General features: G+C 35.9%; 3 protein-coding genes across 4 annotated transcripts in view; 2 read left to right on the top strand and 1 right to left on the bottom strand.

Moving 5' to 3' along the window:
- CSTF77 (Tetratricopeptide repeat (TPR)-like superfamily protein) overlaps window positions 1–24000 on the bottom strand; it is a 318878-nt gene that overhangs the window by 41152 nt on the left and 253726 nt on the right. The gene's annotated exons all lie outside the window — the stretch shown is intronic.
- On the top strand, window positions 9054–9593 carry LOC149538829 (uncharacterized). Its single transcript, XM_089800230.1, has 2 exons — window positions 9054–9305; window positions 9421–9593. The coding sequence occupies exons 1-2, from the start codon at window positions 9092–9094 to the stop codon at window positions 9591–9593; spliced, it is 387 nt and encodes a 128-aa protein (XP_089656356.1). The 5' UTR covers window positions 9054–9091.
- Window positions 9764–10797, top strand: LOC149538828 (uncharacterized). The gene is made up of 2 exons (XM_089800151.1): window positions 9764–10115; window positions 10258–10797. The coding sequence occupies exons 1-2, from the start codon at window positions 9783–9785 to the stop codon at window positions 10672–10674; spliced, it is 750 nt and encodes a 249-aa protein (XP_089656277.1). The 5' UTR covers window positions 9764–9782; the 3' UTR covers window positions 10675–10797.

Raw genomic sequence — 24000 nt, 5'->3', positions numbered from 1 at the left:
TAAATAAAAACTGTGTACATTTGATAGGTGAATTAAGATTTACTTAATTCAGATGAGTCAAACATCTATGCATTCTATTGTTACTGCAATAAAAAATAAAACTATAAGGGAGAGTCATTTTAAATTTTAAGAAATTAATTATGATAACTAATGTAGTAAAATATGTTATGGTGCAAACCCTTTGCAAATGATAGCCTGTCAAGCCATCACATGCATACACAAAAATGAGGATGAAAATTTCTGTAGAGTTGCAGCAAAAGTATCCGGACAATGACTGAGAAATTCGTTTTATAAAAATCTACAATTACAAAACTTGTGAATTGATAGTCATATGCCCACTGACATCTTCCTTTAACAGCAATTTGAAGAAAGATCTGGAGAACGGGCATTCTCAAATAAAATAAAATGTATGGAGGACAACTCTATACGATTTTAGAAATACATAAGCCTTCACAATGGTTGCAAATGCACAATGTTTTAATTCTTTGGTTTCCATGTTTACCAATTATCTGCTTTATTATTTCCTTTAATATGTTAAGGACACAATTCTGTAAACAACTAGGTTAACCTTCCAACAACAAAGCTTTTCAAATAAGAAGTGAAATATAAATTAAACCTGATTTTATGAAACCTACTATGAAACAGAAATAACACAGTTCAACTCCATAAAAAGAAAACTTCCACACATTTTTTCCACGCATAAATGTACATCTTGTGCCCCTTGTATTGAACCTTGATAAAAATCATTAAAAAAACAGAGTACATCCACTTTGCGCAAACAAAATCCAAGAAGAGAGGATTCTTGGGTCAATAGATTATACAAATTTAAACACCAAGATACCTTTTCTGTAACCTAAACTCAAAGAAAACTTACAAGAACAAACTGCTTCCATGTTTCTAGGTCCAAAGACCAGATATCATTCACCTGCAATCAAACTAGAGTTCCCAATCAAGCTTTTGATGGCACATTTTCCCCTTTTCATGACAGTGCAAATCATTGAATATATTGTCATTGATGTGGAAGGTTGATGATCAAGGTCGTCATCTCAGACGATTATTCAAAGTAATAGAAAATTAGTTGAGCTAGTTGCTTGCTCGGTTGAGGTGTTTGGTGTGCTTGAGCTGTTTGAGCTGGTTGTGTGCTTAGTTATCTACCCATCAGCCCCTTGTCCACTTGTCACTTTAACATTCCATGTCAGATCATATGCCCAATTACATGTGTTGCTTCATTATTTGAATTCAGCAATAATTGTTTGTGGTGTGAATCACCTTTGTAGAAAGACAGGAGTGTCGGCTGCGATTACCCCTAGCTATAGATTCAAGAGGAAACTTTTGATGTGTACATTACTGCAGACCTATTTAATCTTGATTGATTGTGTGTTGATTTCTTGAAGGCTGGGTGCTTTGGATGAATAGTTCTGCTACATATTGTGGGCTTTTCTGGCAGAAATGAGTGGTGCATAGCACTTTGGGACAATATTTCCTCCATAGGGTAAAGTTTAACACATACAAGACTGCAAGTAAATGTTACAAAACAGATATACTATAGAGAACTAACAACTGCATTTCCATTAATCTCATCAATGCTTTACCATGTATCAGAATAACACCAGCAATACTTCTATTTCATCCTAATAACCATAACATCATTCGGACACAAATACATGAACATATATAGAAGTGTCGAGGTGATGCGAGTGCCAACCATCAGCAACCGTCACCCAACTACCTAGCCTGTGGCAATACTAACAATTACATGTATTGCCCAACAACAGGCAACATCAGATTTTTGTAACAAATTTCTCTAAAAGGGATTTCTTTATTCTTTTCTGCTAGTGCAATCGTGTATCTTATTATTGACTAGCCAAATCTTTCGTAGTGCCTCCCGTGTTTGCATTCTATTCCATGGCTATTTTGACCCAAGCGATGCTTCAATGACTACATTATTTTGATTACTAGTATCATAGTTGTTAGATGTTAAATTATGTTGACTTTTTGTTTGATCATATTTGCATGATAATGCTAGTGATGTGACATGATGCTTTATGGTGACACATGGTTTATTTTGTATTCGGACTTCAACTGAGAATTATATTTAAATCTGATGGATCTTGTTGGAGTCGTTATTATTGTGCCTTTATACTATGGATGTTTGTCTTTTACTTTTAATAGATATATGCTCACATGGTTCTAAATGATTATTTAAGTGTTTTAATTTAAATGCAAGCTCATATGATTATATATTATGTTGTACTGCATCACTGCTATGCATTTTGTCTATTGGTGCTAGTGCAAAGTGGGAACATAATCGAATTTACTTGCTTCCGGTCTCATTCTCCTTCAACCGTGATTATGTGTGCATATGTCCTTCGACTATCTATATATTCAGCATTTGTACATGATGTTTGCTAGTTTACTAGACAAATACCAAGTACATTCATCCTGAGTTGAAGGATCTAAGCATATACCTATATCCCTGACAATGGCACAAGGATATATTGACCTTGACCTTTCATGGTGAGCCAATATCATCCCTTGACGCAAGGCTGGTAGGGAAAGGAAGACAATCTGAGATCAGATCCAATGAACTAATAGCTTGCCGAGACTACACACGGAAGCACACACAAAATTGCAGCAAAGAGACAATAGAATTCAAAGATTTACTGATGATAAAATATGCCATCAACTAGCGACCAGCATGCCCAACTGTAAAGCCTTCCAAGTTGTGGCCATAACAATGAATTTACAACATTTAAATTTGAAACTCGCAATCTTTTAGACTTTTTGTTATCTATCTTCTATCATACTAATGTCCTCCTACTTTCCTACAACAAATCCAAGTTCTTATACAGCCAGGTAGACCACCAGTTGGCCAATCAGGCATTTAATTACAATATAGATCCTACCTTGGAGGAGTAAACCAAAACTCTAGTAATGGGCATCAATTGTTCACGTGCTCTTAAAGGTAGGTCCAAGCAAGATCAAGGAATTGGCTCCCAACTGCGCAAGAAACCATGTTATCATAGGAAATTGTGTTAAAAGTAATAACATGCCACGTTGGATGGAATCACAGGAAATAATGATTGGAGAAAAAGGTCCATAACTCAAAGCACACGGCACATGAACTTATGCGCTCATAGGATAAGGATCTAAAATTAATCCTCAACATGATGTCGACCGCGCTAAACTTGAAACCAAATGAAACAAGGACTATCCTCGAACAACAAACTAGTAAAGAAAACAAAGCAAAATTTTGCTTGATGCAAGATTGCTCATTGACCCAAGATGCTCCTGCATCTAACACTTGGGGTAAGTAAAGAATTGATGTCCACATCAGGAAACCTTGATATTATGATTAGAATCACAAAGATACAACTCAACTTGTGTTATCCAGGAACTGTTTTCAACTGGTTTATCTTTCCACTTAACTAGATACTCCATGTAGTATTTTCCTCTGGTACTCTTAATTACTATGCTGTCTAAAACCTTCTCAATGTTGTCTGTTTTCCTTTTGGAATAATCTAAGTTATCTTTTAATTCCTCATATGATTCAAAATATTGAAAGATGTCTACAATATTGAATATTCGTGAAATATCCATGTCTTCTAGTAATTCAACTTCAAAATCATTTCCACGGTTAAACTTTCTAAGGATCTTACAAGGACCAAACTTTACAAGGATCTTGATGTAGGTACCAACTAGAAATCTGTTTTTCTTAAAATGAACCATAACTTCATCAACAACCTCAAAAGATTTATGTCTTCTTCCTTAATCCACCCTTTGCTTATACTCTAAATTACTCTCCACCAGATTCTTCTTTACTTCCTCATGTAGAATCTTCATAAAATCTGCAAACTCTTCTACTTCAGCATCTTCTCTTCATTTCCATATTCAAATCTCTTAACTCAGTAGTCGCTTCAAGATTCAATCCATTAACAATCTCAAAAGTTGTCTTTTTGGTACTTCTACTAACATAATTGTTATATGCGAACTCTCCTTGTGCTACTATCAAATCCCAATTAGCAAGCTTATCTCTACCTAAACATCTCAACAAGTTACCTAAACTTTTGTTCACAACTTTAGTTTGTCCATTTGCTTGCAGATGAAATGTAAAACAAAACCTCAAATCTATATCCAGTTTCTTCATAAGTGTTTCTCCAGAAATAAACAATAAACTTAGTATCTCTATCTGAAACAATAGTTTAAGGCAAAACATGAAATCTCACCACTTCTTTAAAGAATAATTCAGCCACATATACTGCATCAGATGTCTTCTTATAAGGTATGAAATGAGCCATTTTTGAAAATTTATCAACCATCTCTGTGTTCTACAGAAACAAAGAACAAAGTCCATACTAAACTCAAGAAAATAACATTATTACTCAACTCACAATTTGTACGTAGCGTATCAAGATTGGGAACAACAATCTAGCAAACACCAACATAATCATGTCGTAATAGAGAAGGGAAGAGTAGTGATCCAATTAAAACAATAAAAGAAAGCATAGTAATTCATAATAGGAACATAGCATCCAGAGGCATGTCTGACATGTCCCCAATTTCTGCCCTTCCTTAGTGACAACATTTCTAGTAGGGTTGGTCTGTTATCTGGTTCCCATAGGCCAACAGAGCATAGAGGGAACCAACCCAGGGGCTTTGAGAGTCATGCATGAGCTTCCCAAGTAGTTTGGAGCAATAGACAACAGTTTCCTACAATTTAGGAGGGATTCCTAATTTGTAGGGATTGACTAGGAGTGGTCTAGGAGGCATTTGGAGACCTTGGCGAACGTTTTGGAGACTTAGACTGCATCTCCTATTTTTTGGGAGGTATTCCTATTTTTTAGGAGGAACTCCCAGTTCAGTGACAGTTCTCTCAGAGGTGCACACAGTAGGGGAGAGTCATTGGGACTCAATTTTGGTTGATTGGGGCTGTCTCCTACTTTTTAGGAGAATCCCTAGATTTTAGGGATGGACTGCCAGTTGACCCATCTTGTCCGGCATCAGTCACAGACAGGTGACAAGGTCAGATTCATGTTTGATTGGTCATTCTGGGCCTTTTGGGACCATTTGGGAAATATTTTAATATATTTAAATATTTCCTAAGTTGGTGATTAAATAAATTAAAATAAGGTTAATAATATAACCATTTTGGAGTAATAAGGGGATTCTGGCTTCAGTTGATCAAGTACACCTATGTGTTATAGCTCGTTGGAAAGGTCTCGAATTATTATACATAATTTTTACTATCTGTAGACTTTTTGGTGACTTCAGCTATGGAATTTTAATAAAGTAATGTTTTTCCTATAGCATGGATGACTTTAATTGGGAAAATGTTATTTTATTATATTTTATTTAAAGGGCAAAGTGTAATTTCCCTTTAGGGTTCGATTTACAGTTGGAAGGGGATATAAGGAGATGGAGACCTAATTTCTTATTATCTTTTGCATATTGAAAAACTTGTTTTTGTGAATTGGCTCTGAGAGAGCAATTCTTCATCTGGGATGCAAAACCTAGGTTCTGGATTGGCTGGGACGTAGCCCTCAGCAGTTACTGGCATTGGATTCTTCAGACAGTGTGCGTTGCTATCAGGGATAGAGTACGCCATTCTTTATTGTGGATTCAGGTTGCAGATTTATGGTTTCAACGTTGCAGATTGATTCTTTTAGCTGGGACGTGATCCTTGCAGTCTTAGGGCCGCCATTTGCAGCAGGTACACCCCACGTGGAATATAGGGAATGCTTGTATTCAGCCTCAGATGTATCCTTGATTCATGTTCATTATTCACCATCTAATTTGGCATCATTGTTGGATGTAAGCTCCTTGGAACTGCATTGGATTTATTATTTGGCTTTATAAATTAGAAATTTGCCTGGTACGATTTATAGCAATTCTGATTTGGCTCTATGCTCTTATTTATTTTCAATCTTCTTTCATGTTTATTGTTCATTATTCATTACTATTGTGAAAACTATCAAAAAACACAAAACAAAAACAAAACCTTCTACAACTTCTGTCTATTCTCAAAGACCATCAAAGAAATCATAGGAAAATATAGTTTATTAATTTAAAAACTACAGCAGATCAGTAAGGGCATCCATCAGGGATCTTTTAGTCACCTGGACATCCGTTGAGCAATGATTAATTTAGAAATATTACAAGAATGAGAACTTATAATTCTAATGGGGATTGAGCGATCTTTCTTTTTAATTCAGGGCATCATATTGTGTGATGTCAAGTTTCGCTTAGTGGTAACTCAAAGATTAGGACATTTAGTAATGAATGTCGGGATTAGAGTCCCCATAAGAGATTTATATAGAATCTCAAAGAGACAATATATATATATATATATATATATATATATATATATATATATATATATATATATATATATATATATATTATAGCGATCAAACATATGCATATGTTAGAGAGCAGAGACTTGGTTAGAGGTGGGATCTCTACCAAGTGAAGTACTTAATCAGAGATTCCAAATAAAGCCCTTAGGAGGACACTCTTCATATGACGATTTCCTAACCAAGAAGTAATTCTCACTAGAGGGTTAGGTGGTTTGAGAAGAGTTGCTCTCCAAAGGATTAGGAGGGGTTAGCAAGGGAAGTAGTTGATTGATGTTAATCAGTTTAATATTTCTAACATTTTAATATGCATTTTTCTATATTGTACTAACAATTTGTTATAGGGTACCACGTTCATCCTTGATTCAAAAGAAAGGGATATCACAGTGGTATCAGGGCATAATTCTACCACCCTATGGATAAAGGCTTATGCAAACTTACGAAAGGAGAACGAAAACTACAATGAACAACTTAGCAAACGAAGTAAGATCATATATGGAGCAAACTAACCAAACTAATCAAACTCTATTAAACCAAATGGAGAAATCAAATCAGGGCCTCCTACAAGCCTTACAAAACATGGGAGACTCAGTCAATAATTTAAGAAACCAACCAAACCTGGGGAGGGAAACTAGTTCAATCCATTCTGAAAATAATAATATAACTTCAAGTTCGAATCTACCACAACCTACATTCCTACCTAGAAGAACAAACCTAAGAGAGGAGGAAGGGGTAGAGCAACCCTTAACAAACACCAAAGATATTGCAAGAGCTTATGCAGCCCTAGAACCACACATCCAAGAAGCAGTCTCTTTTAAGGAATTTTGTGTGGATAATAGAAGAGAAATGCCTAGAGGTTATGTGAATGAAGAACTCAAACGTAAAGTAAGCAAAGTCGCAATCCCAACCTTTAATGGATCAAGGGAGATGACAGCCCATCAATGGTTAGAAAAGTCGAATACATTCTTTATCCTAAATCCCATAACAGAAGAAGAAGCCCTCCAATTTGCCATAATTCTTTTGGGGGGAACAACACATCATTGGTGGACCCAAGGGTGAATCTCATGAGCTAGGGCATAAAGATGTGAAATCTTATGAGGAATTCTCCCAAAAACTCATGAATAGATTTGATGAGAAAGATATTGAATGGTAATTCCAAGAGTTAACACACCTTACGCAAACAGAGGGCATTACACGAATAAGTTAAACAATTCCAAGAAATTTCAATCATGATTCCCAATTTGTCCCAAAAGAGACTCACACGTATGTTTATAGCATAGTTCCAAAAATCGCCATGAAATCGCCGAAATCGCGATAAGATTCATGGCTCCTGATTTTTTTGGAATCGAAAATCGCTGGTGGCGATTTTTTCTTGTGAATCGCCTGAATCGCCAAAATCGGCAATTCATGGCAAAAATCGCCAAAATCGACATCGTGAATCTCCAGAAATCGGCCGCGGCAGCAAGGATAGAAAGTTCAATTTTTTTAAAAAAACACATGTTTTATTTGCTTTCTAAGTTGACTTTCCCCTTTGTTATAACCCTAAAGAGCCTTCTATTTGCTTAGTATGAGTAGAAGAGAGGAAGAGTGAGAGAGAAGAAGAGAAAAGAGAATCCATAGGTTTCCAACCGGCAAGAAGGAAGAGCACCAAAGAGATCAGAAGTCCATTTGGGGAGGCCATAAATTGCATTGGGAGCATTAAGGAGTCAATATCAACACTCCTCAACTCATTTGCAAGAGGTAAGTGTTGATTTTTTTTTTGCATATTAGTGTAGTATGCATTTTTTTGTTAAATTTTTTTAGTGTTCATTTGCAAATCTTGAATGTTTTTTATTTTTACTAAATTGCAAACTAGGGTTTGTTGTTTTGCAGTTTTTGTTTATTAGTTGCAAACTTTGATTTTTTACATGAATTTTTTTATTGCAGCAGCCTTTGCTTTCATTTTTCAATTTCCACAATGGGTAAAAAAGATGAATGCTGGAAATATAATGAAGAATTTCCTGGGAGAACCAAATATCAAACAAAATGTATATTTTGCAAAGAAAAAATAAATTCGGGAGGTATCTATAGATTGAAATACCACATTGCTGGCATACTTGGCCATGATGTCACAGTTTGCACTCAACAAACCGCTGAGGCAAAACGCTCTTGTTTAGTGGCATTAGAAAAAATTGAACAAGACAAGTTGACTAAGAAAATGCAACTTGAAGGGTTAAGAGGTATTGGCTCCCGTGCTCCCACATCCGCAACTGCATCTACATCTGCAAGTGCATCTACATCAACTTCCGCATCCGTAGGTTGTGTTGGAGAGGGTTCTTCTAGGCCTCCTTTTCATCCTAGTGCTAGTGCTCATGTGAGTGTTAGTGGTAGTCGGTCTCATACTGAGACAGAGTCCAACACCAACCTATTGCGGCCTAGAGTGCGGAAAAGCAGAATGGATAGTTACTTTGTGCCCCGCACTACTCCTGGCTCCCAACCCACGCTTGAGGGCATGGGTTTGAACAAGGAGATTCATGATGCTGCCAGAAAAAAGATTTGCAAATTCTGGTACTTTTGCAACATTCCATTTATTGCAGCCAGGTAATTGATTCTTTTTTCTTTGTTATCTTCAAAGTTAAAGTTAAAAGTAAAAGTAAAACTTTAATTATATCTACTTGTTTTATGATTTTAGTTTTTGACATCTAAATTTCTAATCAATATCATTATCTATTTGTGACAGGACTCCTTATTGATAGAACATGATAGATGCAGTTACCATTTGTGGTCCGGGGTTTAAAGCCCCAACTGAGGCTGAGTTGAGTGGATACCTCCTGGAGGAAATGGTTGAGGATATGAGGCATGAGCTTGAGGACAACCGAAAGGAGTGGATCGAAAAGGGTTGCACCATCATGACTGATGGTTGGACAGATAGGAGGGGAAGAACACTCCTCAATTTTCTTGTATCCTGTGGAGGTGATTGATCATTCTACTTTCCTACATACATAATTTTGAATCGTGATTGACTATTTCAAATTTTGATTTGTTGATTGCTAATAGTAATTATAATTCGTTGTTTTGTTACTTGTAGGATATACCATGTTCCTCAAATCCATTGATGCTTCTGCTCATGTAAAAAACGCCACATACTTCTGTGAGGTTATTGAGGAAGTTATAGCAGAGGTGGGGGAACAACATGTGGTGCAAGTGGTGACGGATAATGCAGCAATTTATGTTGCTGCAGGTAAACTTTTAACTTTTTAAGTTTTGAAAATAAATTTATTTGAATTTTGAACTTTTTCTAATTCTAACTTAGAATTTCTAAGTTTCCTAAGTTCTAACATGTTTGAAATTTGAATTTCTAATTATCTTAAAATTGTTGTAGGCAAACTTTTGATGGAGAGGCACCCCACCATATTTTGGTCCCCTTGTGCAGCACACTGCCTTGAACTCATGTTGGAGGAAATTGGCAAACTTGAGTGGGTCAAGTCATGTGTGGAAAGGGCAAAAAACATATGCAAGTTTATTTATAATCATTCATTTGTCCTTAGCACAATGAGGAAGTACACAGGAGACAAAGAGTTAGCTCGTCCAGGGATCACGAGGTTTGCCTTGAATTTCATCACCTTGCAGTCCTTGTTGACATCAAGGGATGATTTGAGGAGCATGTTTGTTGGGTGGGAGTGGATTTCATCTTCCTATGCTACGACCACTGCAGGGATAGATGTGGTGGATTGCATATTTGATGATGATGGTTTTTGGAAACCTGCTAGAGAAATCCTTAAGGTAATTTTATTGCAATTTAACATTTAATATTTTACAGTTTACTATGCTAATTGTTTAATGATTTAGTTTTACCTTAAGTTATATTATTGAATTATTCTATGTTTAAGTTTTGACTCAAATTTTTGTTTTACTTTATATGTAGGCCACTGAGCCTCTTGTATCTCTCCTACGAACTGCTGATGGGGAGAAGCCCTCTATGGGCTACATATATGAGGGCATGGATAGGGCCAAGGAGGCCATTAGAGCTCAGTATGCAGGAGTGCAGGAGAAGTATGCCCCTATTTGGGACATCATTGATAGGAGATGGCAGAATCAACTCCACAGACCCATCCATGCAGCAGCTTACTTTTTGAATTCGGCATTTCGTTTCCGTCCTGACTTCAAGGCGGATGAGGAGGTTCTCACCGGATTATATACAGTGATCCAGAGGTTGAGTACTGATGAGGATAGCAGTGCTGCAATTATTGAGCTTGATAAGTTCAATAATAAAGAAGGGCCACTTTTCTCTAGCAGGGTAGCCATAGATGCTCGAGAAACAATACAGCCAGGTAAAAATTAAATAATATATTCAATGTTCATGAATCTAGATTCTAAACTTAAAGTTGATTATGTAATTTTAGAGTTAACTTGTAATTTGTAATTTGTAAATGAGACTAATTATTTTTATTTTCCCTTATTTCAAATAGATGGTGGCAAATGTTTGGGGCCACAACCCCAAAACTTCAAAAAATTGCCATTCGTATTCTGAGTCAGCCAAGCAACGCTTCTGGATGTGAGCGCAGTTGGTCCATGTTCGAGCACATCCACTCGAAGAGGAGAAACAGGTTGACAGTGCAGAGGTTGAATGATCTTGTCTTCGTTCATTACAACCTCTGTCTTAGGATCAGACAGATTTTGGGCACTGACTCCTCTCCGATCATTCTGGAGGAGATTGATCCAGAATCAGAGTGGCTCACAGAGGTTGTAGATCCAGTCTTCACTGAGGAAGACCGTGCGTGGATTGACCAGGTGGATATAGAGGCTGAGGCAGCTAGAGCACGTTCTTCAGGCATTGGTAGACGCACACGTGCACGCACAGACACAGGCCCTAGCGACATTCGTGAGCCCATCTTATATGCGGGAGATATGGCTCGACAGTCCTCTAGGACCTACATTAGACGCCTTGCTACTAGGCAGACTGGATACTCAGAGGCTGAGGCTGAGGCTGTAGCCGAGCTTGAGGATGATGTTGAGGATGATGATGACTATGAGCCTGAGGCTTGAGCTGGAGCCTTGTTTTTATATTTTGTTTACAGATATTGATACTGAATCATTGATAGACATATGTTTCAAACTTTCATGGATCTTCATCTTAGATTCTTACATAAATTTATGATTTGATGTCTTATGGATCATCTTACATACATTCTATGATTTAAATCATTATGATCATTTGATTTCTATTTACTTCAGCTAGCCTACAATTTACATTTTAGATAACATAGTTACGTATGTGATGGATTTTATGTTCCATGTTTATGTATGTTAAGTTTTAACTTCTATTTGATGATGTTATAGTGTGCTTAAGTTATATTCAATAAAGGGTGCATGAAATAAGTTTTAAATTGTTAAAATCTTTAAATTTAAAGGGTTTTTTCAAATTTGCCGATTCATCACCGATTCATTGCCGATTCATTGCCGATTCACGATTCGATTCGGCCTTGCTGATTCCGATCCGATTCTGATTCACGTTTCTATGGTTTATAGGTCTTAAAGAATCCACAAAAACTATGGTGAAACCCCATGAGCCACAAAATTTGGAAGAAGCCATAAGTAAAGCAAAAATGGTTGAGTCCAACAATAAGGAAAGAACCCGGAACTTCCCTTCCAAAACATTTCCCCAAAGTGAAGGTACCAGAAGGGATAACCAAGATAAATCATGCTACCTATGTAACAAACCATGGAGCATTGGGCACAAATGCCCTCAAAGGGAAGAGTTTATCCAAAAAAATCTATGCTTTAAATGTAGTGAGCCTTAGTGATGAGATCACCGTTGTAAAAGAGGACAAGTAAATCAAATCAACGAAATAAGTAAGAAGGCAATAAGGGATGAATTAGAACAATGAAAATTGGCAGTCATATCCCAAGGCGAAAATAGGCCCTTTCACATTAAAGTCATGCTTAAGGGACAAAAGGTAATTGCACTAGTGGATACAGGAGCTTCTCATGACTTTATCAGCAAACATTTGGTGGCAAAAAGAAGGATAAAAACTCAAGACTTTGAAGGGTTAAGGTCAAGTTGGCAAACGACACCCTAGATCATTGTAGAAAGATGGTCACACAAGTGGAAATCACTACCGGCGGACATGTGATTAACTAGAACTTTTATGTAGCAAACATACAAAATGACACCATCTTAGGAATGCCTTGGATAAACTCCCTAGGACGTTTCATTATGGATGGACCCAATCTAGAAATATGCTTCAAACATGAAGGGAAAGACATAAGTTTAAGAGGAATGCCTTGGATAAACTCCCCAAGACATTTCATTATGGATGGACCCAATCTAGAAATATGCTTCAAACATGAAGGGAAAGACATAAGTTTTAACCGATCTACTTTAAGCATCCTGGATATAAGGTTGTTGTCCAGGATTAGGTACACCCACCTCGGTTTTGCAGAGTCGGAAGCACAAGGGATTTGGATCACATTGACCTTAACTGGTTGGATATCCTAGCATCAAGCAGGCAAGGCTCATAGGATTCCAATCTCCAGTTTTGGGAACCAACAGATTGGTGAATCTACTCGGGAAAGTTGCAAAACAAACCTTAAGAGTTTCTGATTGTAGACTAGTAAGAGTTAGAACATTTTGATATATTTAATAAGTTTTCTACATTTAATATTGTGCATTTTAATTTCCTTGAAGATTTCGATTTTGTAATTATTTTACAAATCTAATTGCTTTGTAGATATTGTATCTTGTAGAGCATTGTATGTCTTCTTTAAATCTTTGCCATAGGTGAGTTATACTCTGTTGGAAGGAAGAACTCAAATTCTTGATGATTATTCATTTCCTCTATTTGGAGGTGGCGACTCTATTGTATTTTGATTGGTACTTTAACAAAAGGAGTGCCTGAATCATTACTGACTCTGTTGAGGGAGTAGACTTAGAAGGAATTTGTAGATGGTCTTTCAAATGTATTGATCATTTGAGAGAAAGCCTTTTATTTCAAATGGCATCAAGCCATTGGATTTCAGGAACTTTGATTATGGACTTAGCAGGTTATCCCCAAAGCTTTCACAACTGGTACCAAAGTTCCATGGAAAATGGGATGAATCGGCAGTTCAACATTTGGATGCATTCTATACATTTGTAGAAGATTTTGATATTTGTTCGGAAGATCAAGTGATGAAGTTGTTTGCTAGGACTTTGAAGGACAATGCAAGACAAGCATATGAATCACTATCCACATAATGCATCTCATCCTAGAAGCAATTTGAACAATGGTTCCTATCTGAATTTGATGATGCAAGCCATGAAGAAGAGATGTATTATGAACAATATGAAAACCAAAGTTGCAACATGGAAGAGGATCCTGATATGTCTTTACTTGATGCATTCTTCAATATAGAAAGATATGAGGGCGAGACTTCAGCCCATTTGTTTTTGAGGATGCTAAATACTTATCATGAGATTCCATCAAACATAAGACTTACATGGAATTTCTGAACAGAATTGTCAAGTTGAGAATCTCTCCACAGGACCCTGATGTAAAACTTCTTCAGATATGGGATCAAGGTATTAAAGATGAAGCAAAAGATACTAAAGTAAAACAAGAACATAATGTTTCAGATTCAAATATAGAGCAAATTGAAGAAGAATCCGACCATGATGAGACCAGTAAGGAATTAGACTGTGAAGAATTTGGAAATAAGGAGGAAGATTCTCTCAGTATGGATGAGATTTTGATCTTGTTGGATATAGAATATCAAAAGTATGTTGAGAAAGGAGGTCAAATTTTTCTTCTAATACACAAAGAAAAGCATACTAGTGATGCAACAAAAATGTCCTTTGAAACATTCAATGAACAAGAAAGTCCAGCCCTCTCTACAAATCCATATTACTTTCATAAGATTGAAACCAATGAACCCGAAGGATCATACAACTCTCAAAGGGATCACATGTTTACTGAAGATGAATATTGTAGTCCAAGTATAGAAACAAATATGTTTGGACACAATTTCAAAAAATTCTTAGATTCCATTTATGATGAACTAGTAGAAGGTAATGAAGAATACAGTTCTTATATATCTCTTGAGGAAAGTATGAGCATCCATGAAGAAGAAAATGCATCCAAGGAGGATTACAAAATCACTTTAGATCTTTTATGCAGTGAAATAATAGAGAATCCAGACATAATATTTTGTGAAAGTGAAGTAGAACAACATGAGAAAATGTCAGATGAAAATTCTCCTGGAAGTATACCCAAGTTTTCTATGTTCCCAAATCTATTTTCTGAAAGTGATTTCCTATGGACTCCAGTATATCAGCATTATAATGAAGATAGCAGGCTTGATGACAGTTTTGGAACTCATTATGTGCAAGTTGAAGATGAAATGTGTATAGGTTCATCTTATGATCAACAAGTACAAACATATGAGTGATTCTGAAAATTCTGCAACTGTCATTTTTTATCAGATTTTTGGTAAAAGAGGAGTAATAGTTACTGATTGTGAGCAGTCTTCAAAGCCCTTTTGTTATGAGGAACAACATCTAGCATATGGATATCAAGCAAATTGTGCAGAAAGAACTAATCCGGATGCTTGTATGACTGATCAGGACCACGACTCAAGGGATTTTCTGTATAATGAGCAACATAGTGTATACGTGGATCTCTCAAAAGTTAAACAAGAGTCATATGCCAATGATTGCATTGATGAAGAAGAGTTGGTAAGTATTGCTCATAAAGATAATACATTTAATACAGGTAAGAAGTATGAGCAGCCTACTGAGGTAAATATCCTTGAAGACCCTACGGTAATATTTGTTAACAATAGGCTTAGGGAGAAGTTTTTAAGTTTTTATCATCCTTCTTTTGAAAAAATTTCTTCCACATATATTAATCGGATCAATGAAATAAGAGATCAGATGTTTGGATTTAAAGATGATGAAATTTATTTCTTTTCAAATGATCTTATTGTTAAGGAAAATGTTAATTCTAATCTTCAACAAGAAAAGCACATGTCATGTAATGATTGTTTTATATGTACTAATGGATCAAATCTTACTAAGAAACAATTTGTTATCATATGCATGAGATCCAAAGTATTGCAGGATCAGAATCAGGTATTTGATCAGGGAAAGAATCAATGTTCCTTTTTAGGGGGCTGGGGGCCACCCAATTTCGTGTACATCATGCTAAACATGGGTGCATGGTCTACTCCTCCAGAGATAACTGGAATCTCATTATGCCCACAAGGAGCATATGTCCTCAGCAAGAGCCACTGATGGAACACTAAATTTCTTGCTTTCCTTTTTGACTCAAGAAGTGCAGTAGGTCTCAGAAGCAGATTTAAAAAGGGATTCGGGTATTAAAGTGGGGCTGAGCATTTTTGAAGATTGTCTGATTAGACTTGAAGGACAAGTAACCTCGAGATATACTATGCAAAGTATTCTCTGCACAATGTGTTTCCTAATCTGCTAGTGGTGTCCTGAAAAGAAGCATGAGTCTGAAAACATATTTGCAAAACAATCTTAAACGTCCTTCAATTTTGGACGTAAAATGCTGTATTGGGATGATGAAGCAAATGTATTCTCATCAGATCTCAGATTGTTATTTATTTTTGGGAAAGACCAAGAGCAATTTTTAATTGAGAAGAAGCCACAATATGTACAATATGAGCTATTGGGTATAGATGTCCCCGATCTCTGAATCTTATGGGTTTTTGTGCAATGCATTATTCTAAATATGCAGCCAGGGGGGAAGATTGAGAAGGTGGCCGCATATATTCCTGTTGGAAACATAAGCAGAAAGTAGTACATCTTATAATCATTTGTGTCTGAGCCCTGTTTGTCGTATGGTTGCTGGACCTGTTTGCAGAAGTCTGAGAAAATTGACAACAATAAAAATAAGAGAATTTACTGATTAACATCAGCAAGAATGAATAGTTCAGACATATGCAGTAACCTTCCTCAGGAATGTCGTATACATAGACAATTGATGTCTTATGAATTGGGTTGAGGTATTAATCAGGGAAGCAGTTTCATTCTTATGATTCAGCACGTAGCACAGTATGGTGACCACAGCAAATGAATATCCAGCGAATACATACTAATCATTGCAGTTGTGTTATTTTATTCAAGGGTAGGCAGCAATAATTATGTCTGGAAACAAATAATGTTGGGCACAAACAGCATAAGTGAAGCACCCATTTAAGCGTTTGGCTATCCTGGTACAGCATCCATGTCATCATTCAAAACATTTACACTCAGCAAACTTGTGGAGAAGCCAGAGAAGATGTGAATATGTTGTTATGAAGGAACCCACTATGCAACATTGAGATAAACTACAGCAGCCATCGATTTAGAATTATTTGGATTTATTATATGCTATCTACCGAGACATCGTAGTTTCCAGTATGCATTGACAGGAAGTATTATAACCACCTGGGAAGATATGTTTGAAAGAATATCGTGCTTTGATATTCTGAAACAAAGTTAGACCATTTGGGGAAGCATTGAAATTATCAATATTGAGATGCCGTTAATTGCTTAGGCAGGAGCGAATATTTATTATTCATTGGTAAATGGCAGTTGCATCCAAACAAATCAGTCGTGTAAGAGGTCGGGAGAGATGAACCTCTTAGTCTCATGACTGAGCACAAAGAAGCAGTTTGGATTAAATATGCAGCCACAATCAATACCAGGTCTTCAATGAAGCCTCTCCACCATTCATCATATTTCTACAATATGATCATCAGATTTTTGAATGATGATTTGCGAGTGTTTTCAGGCCTGACACTTCATTTCCCTCCAAAAAACTGTGATTGGAACAAGTAGTTACGAGTTGCTGGCAGCTTCAGTTCAATCGCAATTGCTTAAAAATTGGATGAAAGCCCCGTCGGTTTAAGGAATATCATGAATTAATATTATAGTTGTGGCCATCTATGAAGGGTTTCAAATCAGGAACGAAAGAAAACATGGTCACCGAAATACATCCCCTTACTTGGATTTCGGAAAGAGGAATATAAAAATATATTTGCTTGTTCTAACCCTGTGTTTTTTGTTGCAGGTGAATACGCATTTGGATGAAGGAGCCACCAGAAATTGGAAAATAATCGTGGTGCACCATATACGCCTAATGGAGGAAAGCCCTACGCAATTTTGGAGAATGATCCTAAGGCCATACATCCGACAATACTATGAACTCAATAAATATTTTGGTTCATAAGCTTCCACCATTTGATTTGGTAGTAATATGTCGTTAATTAAAATATTGATGATGGGGTAAAGCTTATATTTGAAGCTTATAAAAGCAAAGTGATTAGTTTTTTGTTATTAAAGGGTGCAATGTTTTGAAGAGAGCCCCACGTCCTTTGGAAATCTATAAATATGAGATGTAAAACGGAGACTTAGGAGACAATATTCATATTCATATTTTTAATTTTTACCTATTGTATACTTTATGATATATTTTATTCTTTCAATGGTAAAGAGATGAATTTTTGAACTAAGTGTGTGGACGGTGGATTAGTGAGCAAATTTTTATGCGGTCCGGATAGATTTGTAGTGGATGGATCATCCGTAAGGAGTGTCTCTGCATGTAATTTTTATTTCCGACACAATCTGTAAGCGTATTTATTTTATTTTTATTGGAGTTTAAATTATTATTAAGTTGTGTCCTTTGAAAATGTTTTTTATTTATGTTCTATAAATATTTTAATATTCGGATAAGTGGACTGGGTCATTATTGCATTTTAAATTAGATAAACATAAATATTGTGAAATATTTTATTGTTTCCGTATTTGTGTCTAATTTGTTTCCGCAAGAGTTAAAGTGCATTTTAGACTAATTTAAAATTGTGTTTATATAATTGATCCATCGCATCATAATTATTAAAATTGTTTATAGTTTAAAGATATTAAACTTTATAAAGTTGTACGTCTCAACTTATAATATTGACTATGATTGCCCATCTAATTAAGCACTCGTCTTTTACACCTGATTCATAATCCATATGCTAGCAACTGCTTCATTTCTTTCCATTGAAGAATTAATATATTCATTTGTTGCAATCATCTGTAATAATCACTTTTATTCAAAAAACATTCATACAATTATTTATTTTTATCCTCAATTCGAAATTTGCAATCTTAAAGCTTTCTATAATTCTTGCCATTTTGAAATCTTTCATTGCATTTGTGTTTTAACCGATTTGCTTTAAGCATCTTGGATATAAGGCTGTTGTCCGAGATCAGGTACACCCGCCTTGATTTTGCAGAGCCGGAAGCGCAAGGGATTTGGATCACATTGATCAATCCCGTCAAGTTGGCCTTAACCGGTTGGATATCCCAACATCGAGCAGGCAAGGCTCGTAGGATTCCAATCTGTGGTTTTGGGAACCAACAAAAGGAACCTTTACTTTGGACAGAAAAGCACAACAAGCTTTCGAACAATTAAAGGTTGCTATGAGCTCATGCTCGGTATTAGCCATACCAGATTTCTCTATACCATTTGAACTACAGTGTGATGCCTCGAGAGAAGGTATAATGCAAAGGAAACATCCTATTGCCTTTGAAAGCTGCAAACTCATAGAAGCTGAAAGACATTATTCTATTTATGATAGAGATGTTGGCAATAATGCATGTCTTGGCAAAATTCCACCAATGTTTAGTTTGTGGAAAATTGATAGACAAAACAGATCATAACAGCCTACGCTTCTTTCTAAATCAGAGTGATCTAAATGACAGACAACAAAGATGGGTAAGCAAGATTCAAGCCTATGATTTTGACATAGAATATGTTAAAGGAGTGAATAACAAAGTAGCAGATGCATTATCCGAAGGACCTCACATCAGCACTATTTCTTGCATCTCCGGGGGTTGGAAAGAAGAAATAATCACCAATTATGCCAAGGATCAATTTGCGACCAACGTACTGGAAGGAAAGGAATCTAATGGGGACTTTAAAGTCTCCAATGACATCTTCTTTTACAAAGGAAGGATCTATTTAACCCCAAGATCCAAGATGAAAAAGACAGTTATGAAGGAATACCATGACAACCCTTTAGCAGGCCACCCTGGGTATTACAAAACATACAAGCACATAAGAGAGAAATACTCATGAAAATGATTAAAAAGAGACATACAAAAATACATATAAGAATGTAGAATTTGTCAACAAAATAAAGCCGAGCAATCACACCCTGCGGGCCTACTACAACCATTGCCTATCCCAAATCAAAAATGGGAAAGTATATCTATGGATTTCATAACAGAGTTTCCTAAGGTCCAAGGGAAAGACGACATCTATGTAGTGGTGGATAGACTCACAAAATTTACACACTTCTTCCCAATCTCTACAAAGAATAAAGCACCCCAAATAGCAAAAATATTTCTTAAGGAAATTTTCCATCTTCATGGCTTACCCAAGAACATTGTAAGAGACAGCAAATTCCTTAGCAAATTTTGGCAAGAATTAGTCAGACTAGCAGGGACTTCACTCACTCCAAACACTAGATATCACCCTTAAACCTATGGTCAAATGGAGATCGTAAATAAATGGATAGAGGGATATCTAAGAAATTATGCCACGGGACATCAAACTGCCAAGATCAAATGGCTAGACCTAGGAGAATATTGTTATAATAAGACCCATCACATGTCTATAGGGATGAGTCCCTTCAAAGCATTATATGGATATGAAGCTACCACGTTCGGAGGTATAATCATCCTAGAGAGTAGGGTACGCAGCTCACAAGAATTTATTCAAAAGAACATTGATATTATGAAAGAATTGAAGGGAAATTTGCATATTGCACAAAATCAACAAAAACTCTATGCAGATAAGAATAGAGTAGAACACTTATTCTAGGAAGGAGATCTAGTGTACCTGTGACTTCAACCCTATAAACAATCATCTATTAAGAAGAATGGGATCGAGAAACTCAAAGCCCATTTCTATGGGCCATATAAAGTAATCAAAAGTGTTGGAGAAGTAGCCTATGAGTTAGAATTACCTAAAAATAGTCAATTCACAATCTGTTCCACGTATGCAAACTAAAAAAGTCTTGAACCAACAGATAACACCCTGCAAAGAATTTCCCTCAGTGATTCTTGATACCCAAGAAAAGACACTAAGGAATAGAACTACGAGAGAATTCTTAATCAAATGGAAGGGGTTACCAGATGAATATGCCACTTGGGAAAAAGAGGAAAGTGTCAAATTGCTCGAGGACAAGCAAAATTGACATAGAGGGACTGTGATAGCCCTGTAATAAGCTTTGTAATAAGTAATCAAAGTAATTTTCTACACAAGAAATTCATACTTTATTGGAATTTTATTAATTAAGGAATAAGAAAATAATATATATATATATGTGTGTTTAATATATGTACATTATAATAAGTAATAATAATCATAACAAATAAGGAATTACTCTAAACATAATAACATTACAAACAATTTAATCAATTTAATATATGAAGTACATCTCAAACTAAGATTCCCAAAATAATCAACTAACCTTAGTAAATGAAGACCGATAAGCTAAGAGTCGCCAATCCAAAAGATGCAACTGATCCAAGTAACATCTATACATATTGAATCAAATTCAAAGAGGGAGGAGGAAAGAAGATATCGAGCAAGGAAAGAAATAAGAAGTTGCCATAAGCCATCTCCATACACAAACACCAAGCATAGCATTCACCAGCACAAGAAAAGTAATGAATTGGGATTCTCACTTAGGATAGAGAAGAGCCCAAGATGTCATAGCTAGGAGGTGCAAGAACCACAAATTCTTCAACAACAACATTAGCTAGTCACCACTTAAATGAAGGAGGACAGTCACGATAATTTCCCAATCAGAGAATAAGCTTAAAGCCAAAGGCCATCGCACAATAAACACGGGCAGAATGACTCAATAAAATAACATTATTACTCAACTCACAATTCATACGTACCGTACTAGGATCGGGAAGAACAATCTAGCTAACACCAACATAATCCTGTCGTAATAGAGAAGGGAAGAGTATTGATCAATAATAGGAACATAAAGCATCCAAAGGTTTGTCTCACCTAGACATCTGTTGAGCAATGATAAATTCAGAAATATTTCAAGAATGAGAACTTATAATTCTAACAGGGATCAAACGTTCTTTCTTTTTAGTTGAGGGCATCATATTGTGTGATGTTGAGTTTCCCTTAGTGGTAACTCAGAGATTAGAAGTGTTGAATGTCAGGATTAGAATCCCAATATGAGATTTATATAGAATCTCAAAGAGAGACTCTCTCTCTCTCTCTCTCTCTCTCTCTCTCTCTCTCTCTCTCTCTCTCTCTCTCTCTCTCTCTATATATATATATATATATATATATATATATATATATTTTGTAGTGGTCAAACATATGCATATGTTAGAGAGAAGAGACATGGTTAGAGGTGGGATCTCTACCAAGTGAAGTGCTTAATCAAAGATCCCAAACAAAGGCCTTAGGAGGACACTCTTCATATGACGATTTCCTAACCGAGAAGTAATTCTCACTAGAGGGTTATGTGGTTTGAGAAAAGTTACTCTCCAAAGGATTAGGAAGGGTTAGCAAGGGTAGTAGTTAATTGATGTTAATCAGTTTAATATTTCTAACATGTTAATATATAGTTTTCCATATCATACTAACAATTTGTTACAAGTTACCGCATTCATCCTTGATTTAGGAGGGGGCATTACATTTAACCATCCTTTACACATCCCTATAAATCTTAGGTCAATAATATCTATCTGAAATCAACCTTACAGTTTTGTCAATCTCAAACTGTCTAGCAAGTCCTCCGCTATGTTTGTCCTTCATGATGTTACCTCTCATAGATCATCTAGGTATGCACAATAGAATTCCTTTGAATGGCATGTCTTTATAAATGAAATAATCAGTCCATTTATCTTGCTCTTTTATCAATTGATCTTATGAGCCTTCCAAGGTTCTACAGAATCAAGAACAGCTTCATAAAAATGTTTGAAATCATCAAAACTAAGTACCTCAACTCTCATTTTTGTCAGCAATTTCATTCTTCTACTCAGAGCATCAACAACTTTGTTTGATTGTTCCCTTTTATGTTTCAACATAAAGGAAAAGTTCTACAAATACTCTACACACTTCACATGTCTATGATTCATCTTATTCTGACTTCCCAAATTCTATAAAGCTTTATGGTCAGTGTACAACACTAAATCTATAGCTATTAAATAATGTCTCCACTTCTTTAAAGCTTGAATAATAGCATAGAATTCCTAACAAGATACTAAATACTGTTTCTTAGCACCATTCAACTTCTCACTGAAGAGAGCTACATGTCTTCCTTCTTGACTCAAAACAATTCCAATGACACTTCCACTAACATCCCAATCAACTTGAAAAACCTTATTAAAATCAAGTAAAGCAAGCACGAGTAACTCTGGAATCTTCCTTTTTAACATGTCAAAACTCTTGTGTGCTCCATGTGTCCATTTGAAATCATTTTTATCTCCTCTCATAGTCTCAGTCATGGCATTACATACTGAACTGAAATTCCTATAGAAACTCGCCAATCCATGAAATGAACTAACTTCTCCAACATTCTCAGGTGTAGGCCAATCAAGAATAACTTTCACCTTTCAGGATCCATCTTCAAACCATCAACTAGAATCACAAAACCAAGATACACAATTTCTTCTTTCAAGAATGTACATTTCTTCAAGTTGATCAGCATTTTTTCTTTCTTCAATCTCTACAATACTTGTCTAATATGCTCAAGGTGTTCTTCCTTAGTCTTACTGAATACCAAGATGCCATCAAGATACAAAATCACAAATGTACCTATGAATTTCTTGAAAACCTCACTCATCAGTCTCATGAAAGTACCAAGTGCATTAGTTAAACCAAAAGGCATAAACAACCATTCATACAAACCTTCATTAGTCTTAAAAGCAGTTTTCCATTCATCTCCTTCTCTAATTCTGATCTGGTGATAGCCATTTTCCATATCAATCTTGGTAAAATACTTTGCTCCACTCAAACAATCCATTGTGTCATCCATTCTAGGCAAAGGAAACCTATATTTTACTGTTACCTTGTTTATAGCTCTAGAATCAGTGCACATTCTACATTCTACATTCTTCTTGGGTGCCAATACAACGAGTATAGCACAAGGACTCAAACTTTCTCTAATCAGACCCTTTTCAAGCAGTTCTTGCACTTGTCTATTCATTTCAGCATTTTCAGCAGGTCTCAACCTATGTGGTGCTTTATTAGGTAAACTAGTTCTAGGTATCAAATCCATACAATTACTAATAGTTTTGACAGAAGGTAAACCATCAAGTACATTATCAGAAATAATATTTTGAAATTCAGCCAACAAAGAATTGATCTCAGGTGCATGCTCAAGTTCATCTTGTTTCTCAGTCTTCCTAGGAATGAAAGCAAATCAAAAATTCTGCTCCTTTACATCTTTAGCAAACTGATTTCCTTCAACCAAACATACTCTTACTGTGGTACAATGATTCTCATCAGGTTTCTCTAGCAAAGGAGACAAATCTTGTTTCTTCCCATCAACCCAAATAGTATACTAATTCAATCTACCGTCATGCAAAGCTTGTCTATCATACTGCCAAGGTCTACCCAAAAGAAAATGACAACAATTCATAGGCATAATATCA

This window comes from Cupressus sempervirens, chromosome 9 (assembly GCF_028749045.1).
Source record: "Cupressus sempervirens isolate cs-2001-9-10 chromosome 9, ASM2874904v1, whole genome shotgun sequence".
In the NCBI taxonomy this organism is placed as follows: domain Eukaryota; kingdom Viridiplantae; phylum Streptophyta; class Pinopsida; order Cupressales; family Cupressaceae; genus Cupressus; species Cupressus sempervirens.
Note: the sequence above shows the minus strand (reverse complement) of the source record. Positions and strands in the feature narration are given on the sequence as shown.

Excerpts from the sequence above, each read along its gene's own strand:
- LOC149538829 (XM_089800230.1), top strand. The coding sequence starts at position 9,092 with ATGATAGATGCAGTTACCATTTGTGGTCCGGGGTTTAAAGCCCCAACT. Across the intron at positions 9,306-9,420 it reads TTTTCTTGTATCCTGTGGAG|GATATACCATGTTCCTCAAA; the intron begins GTGATTGATCAT and ends TGTTACTTGTAG.
- LOC149538828 (XM_089800151.1), top strand. The coding sequence starts at position 9,783 with ATGTTGGAGGAAATTGGCAAACTTGAGTGGGTCAAGTCATGTGTGGAA. Across the intron at positions 10,116-10,257 it reads CTGCTAGAGAAATCCTTAAG|GCCACTGAGCCTCTTGTATC; the intron begins GTAATTTTATTG and ends CTTTATATGTAG.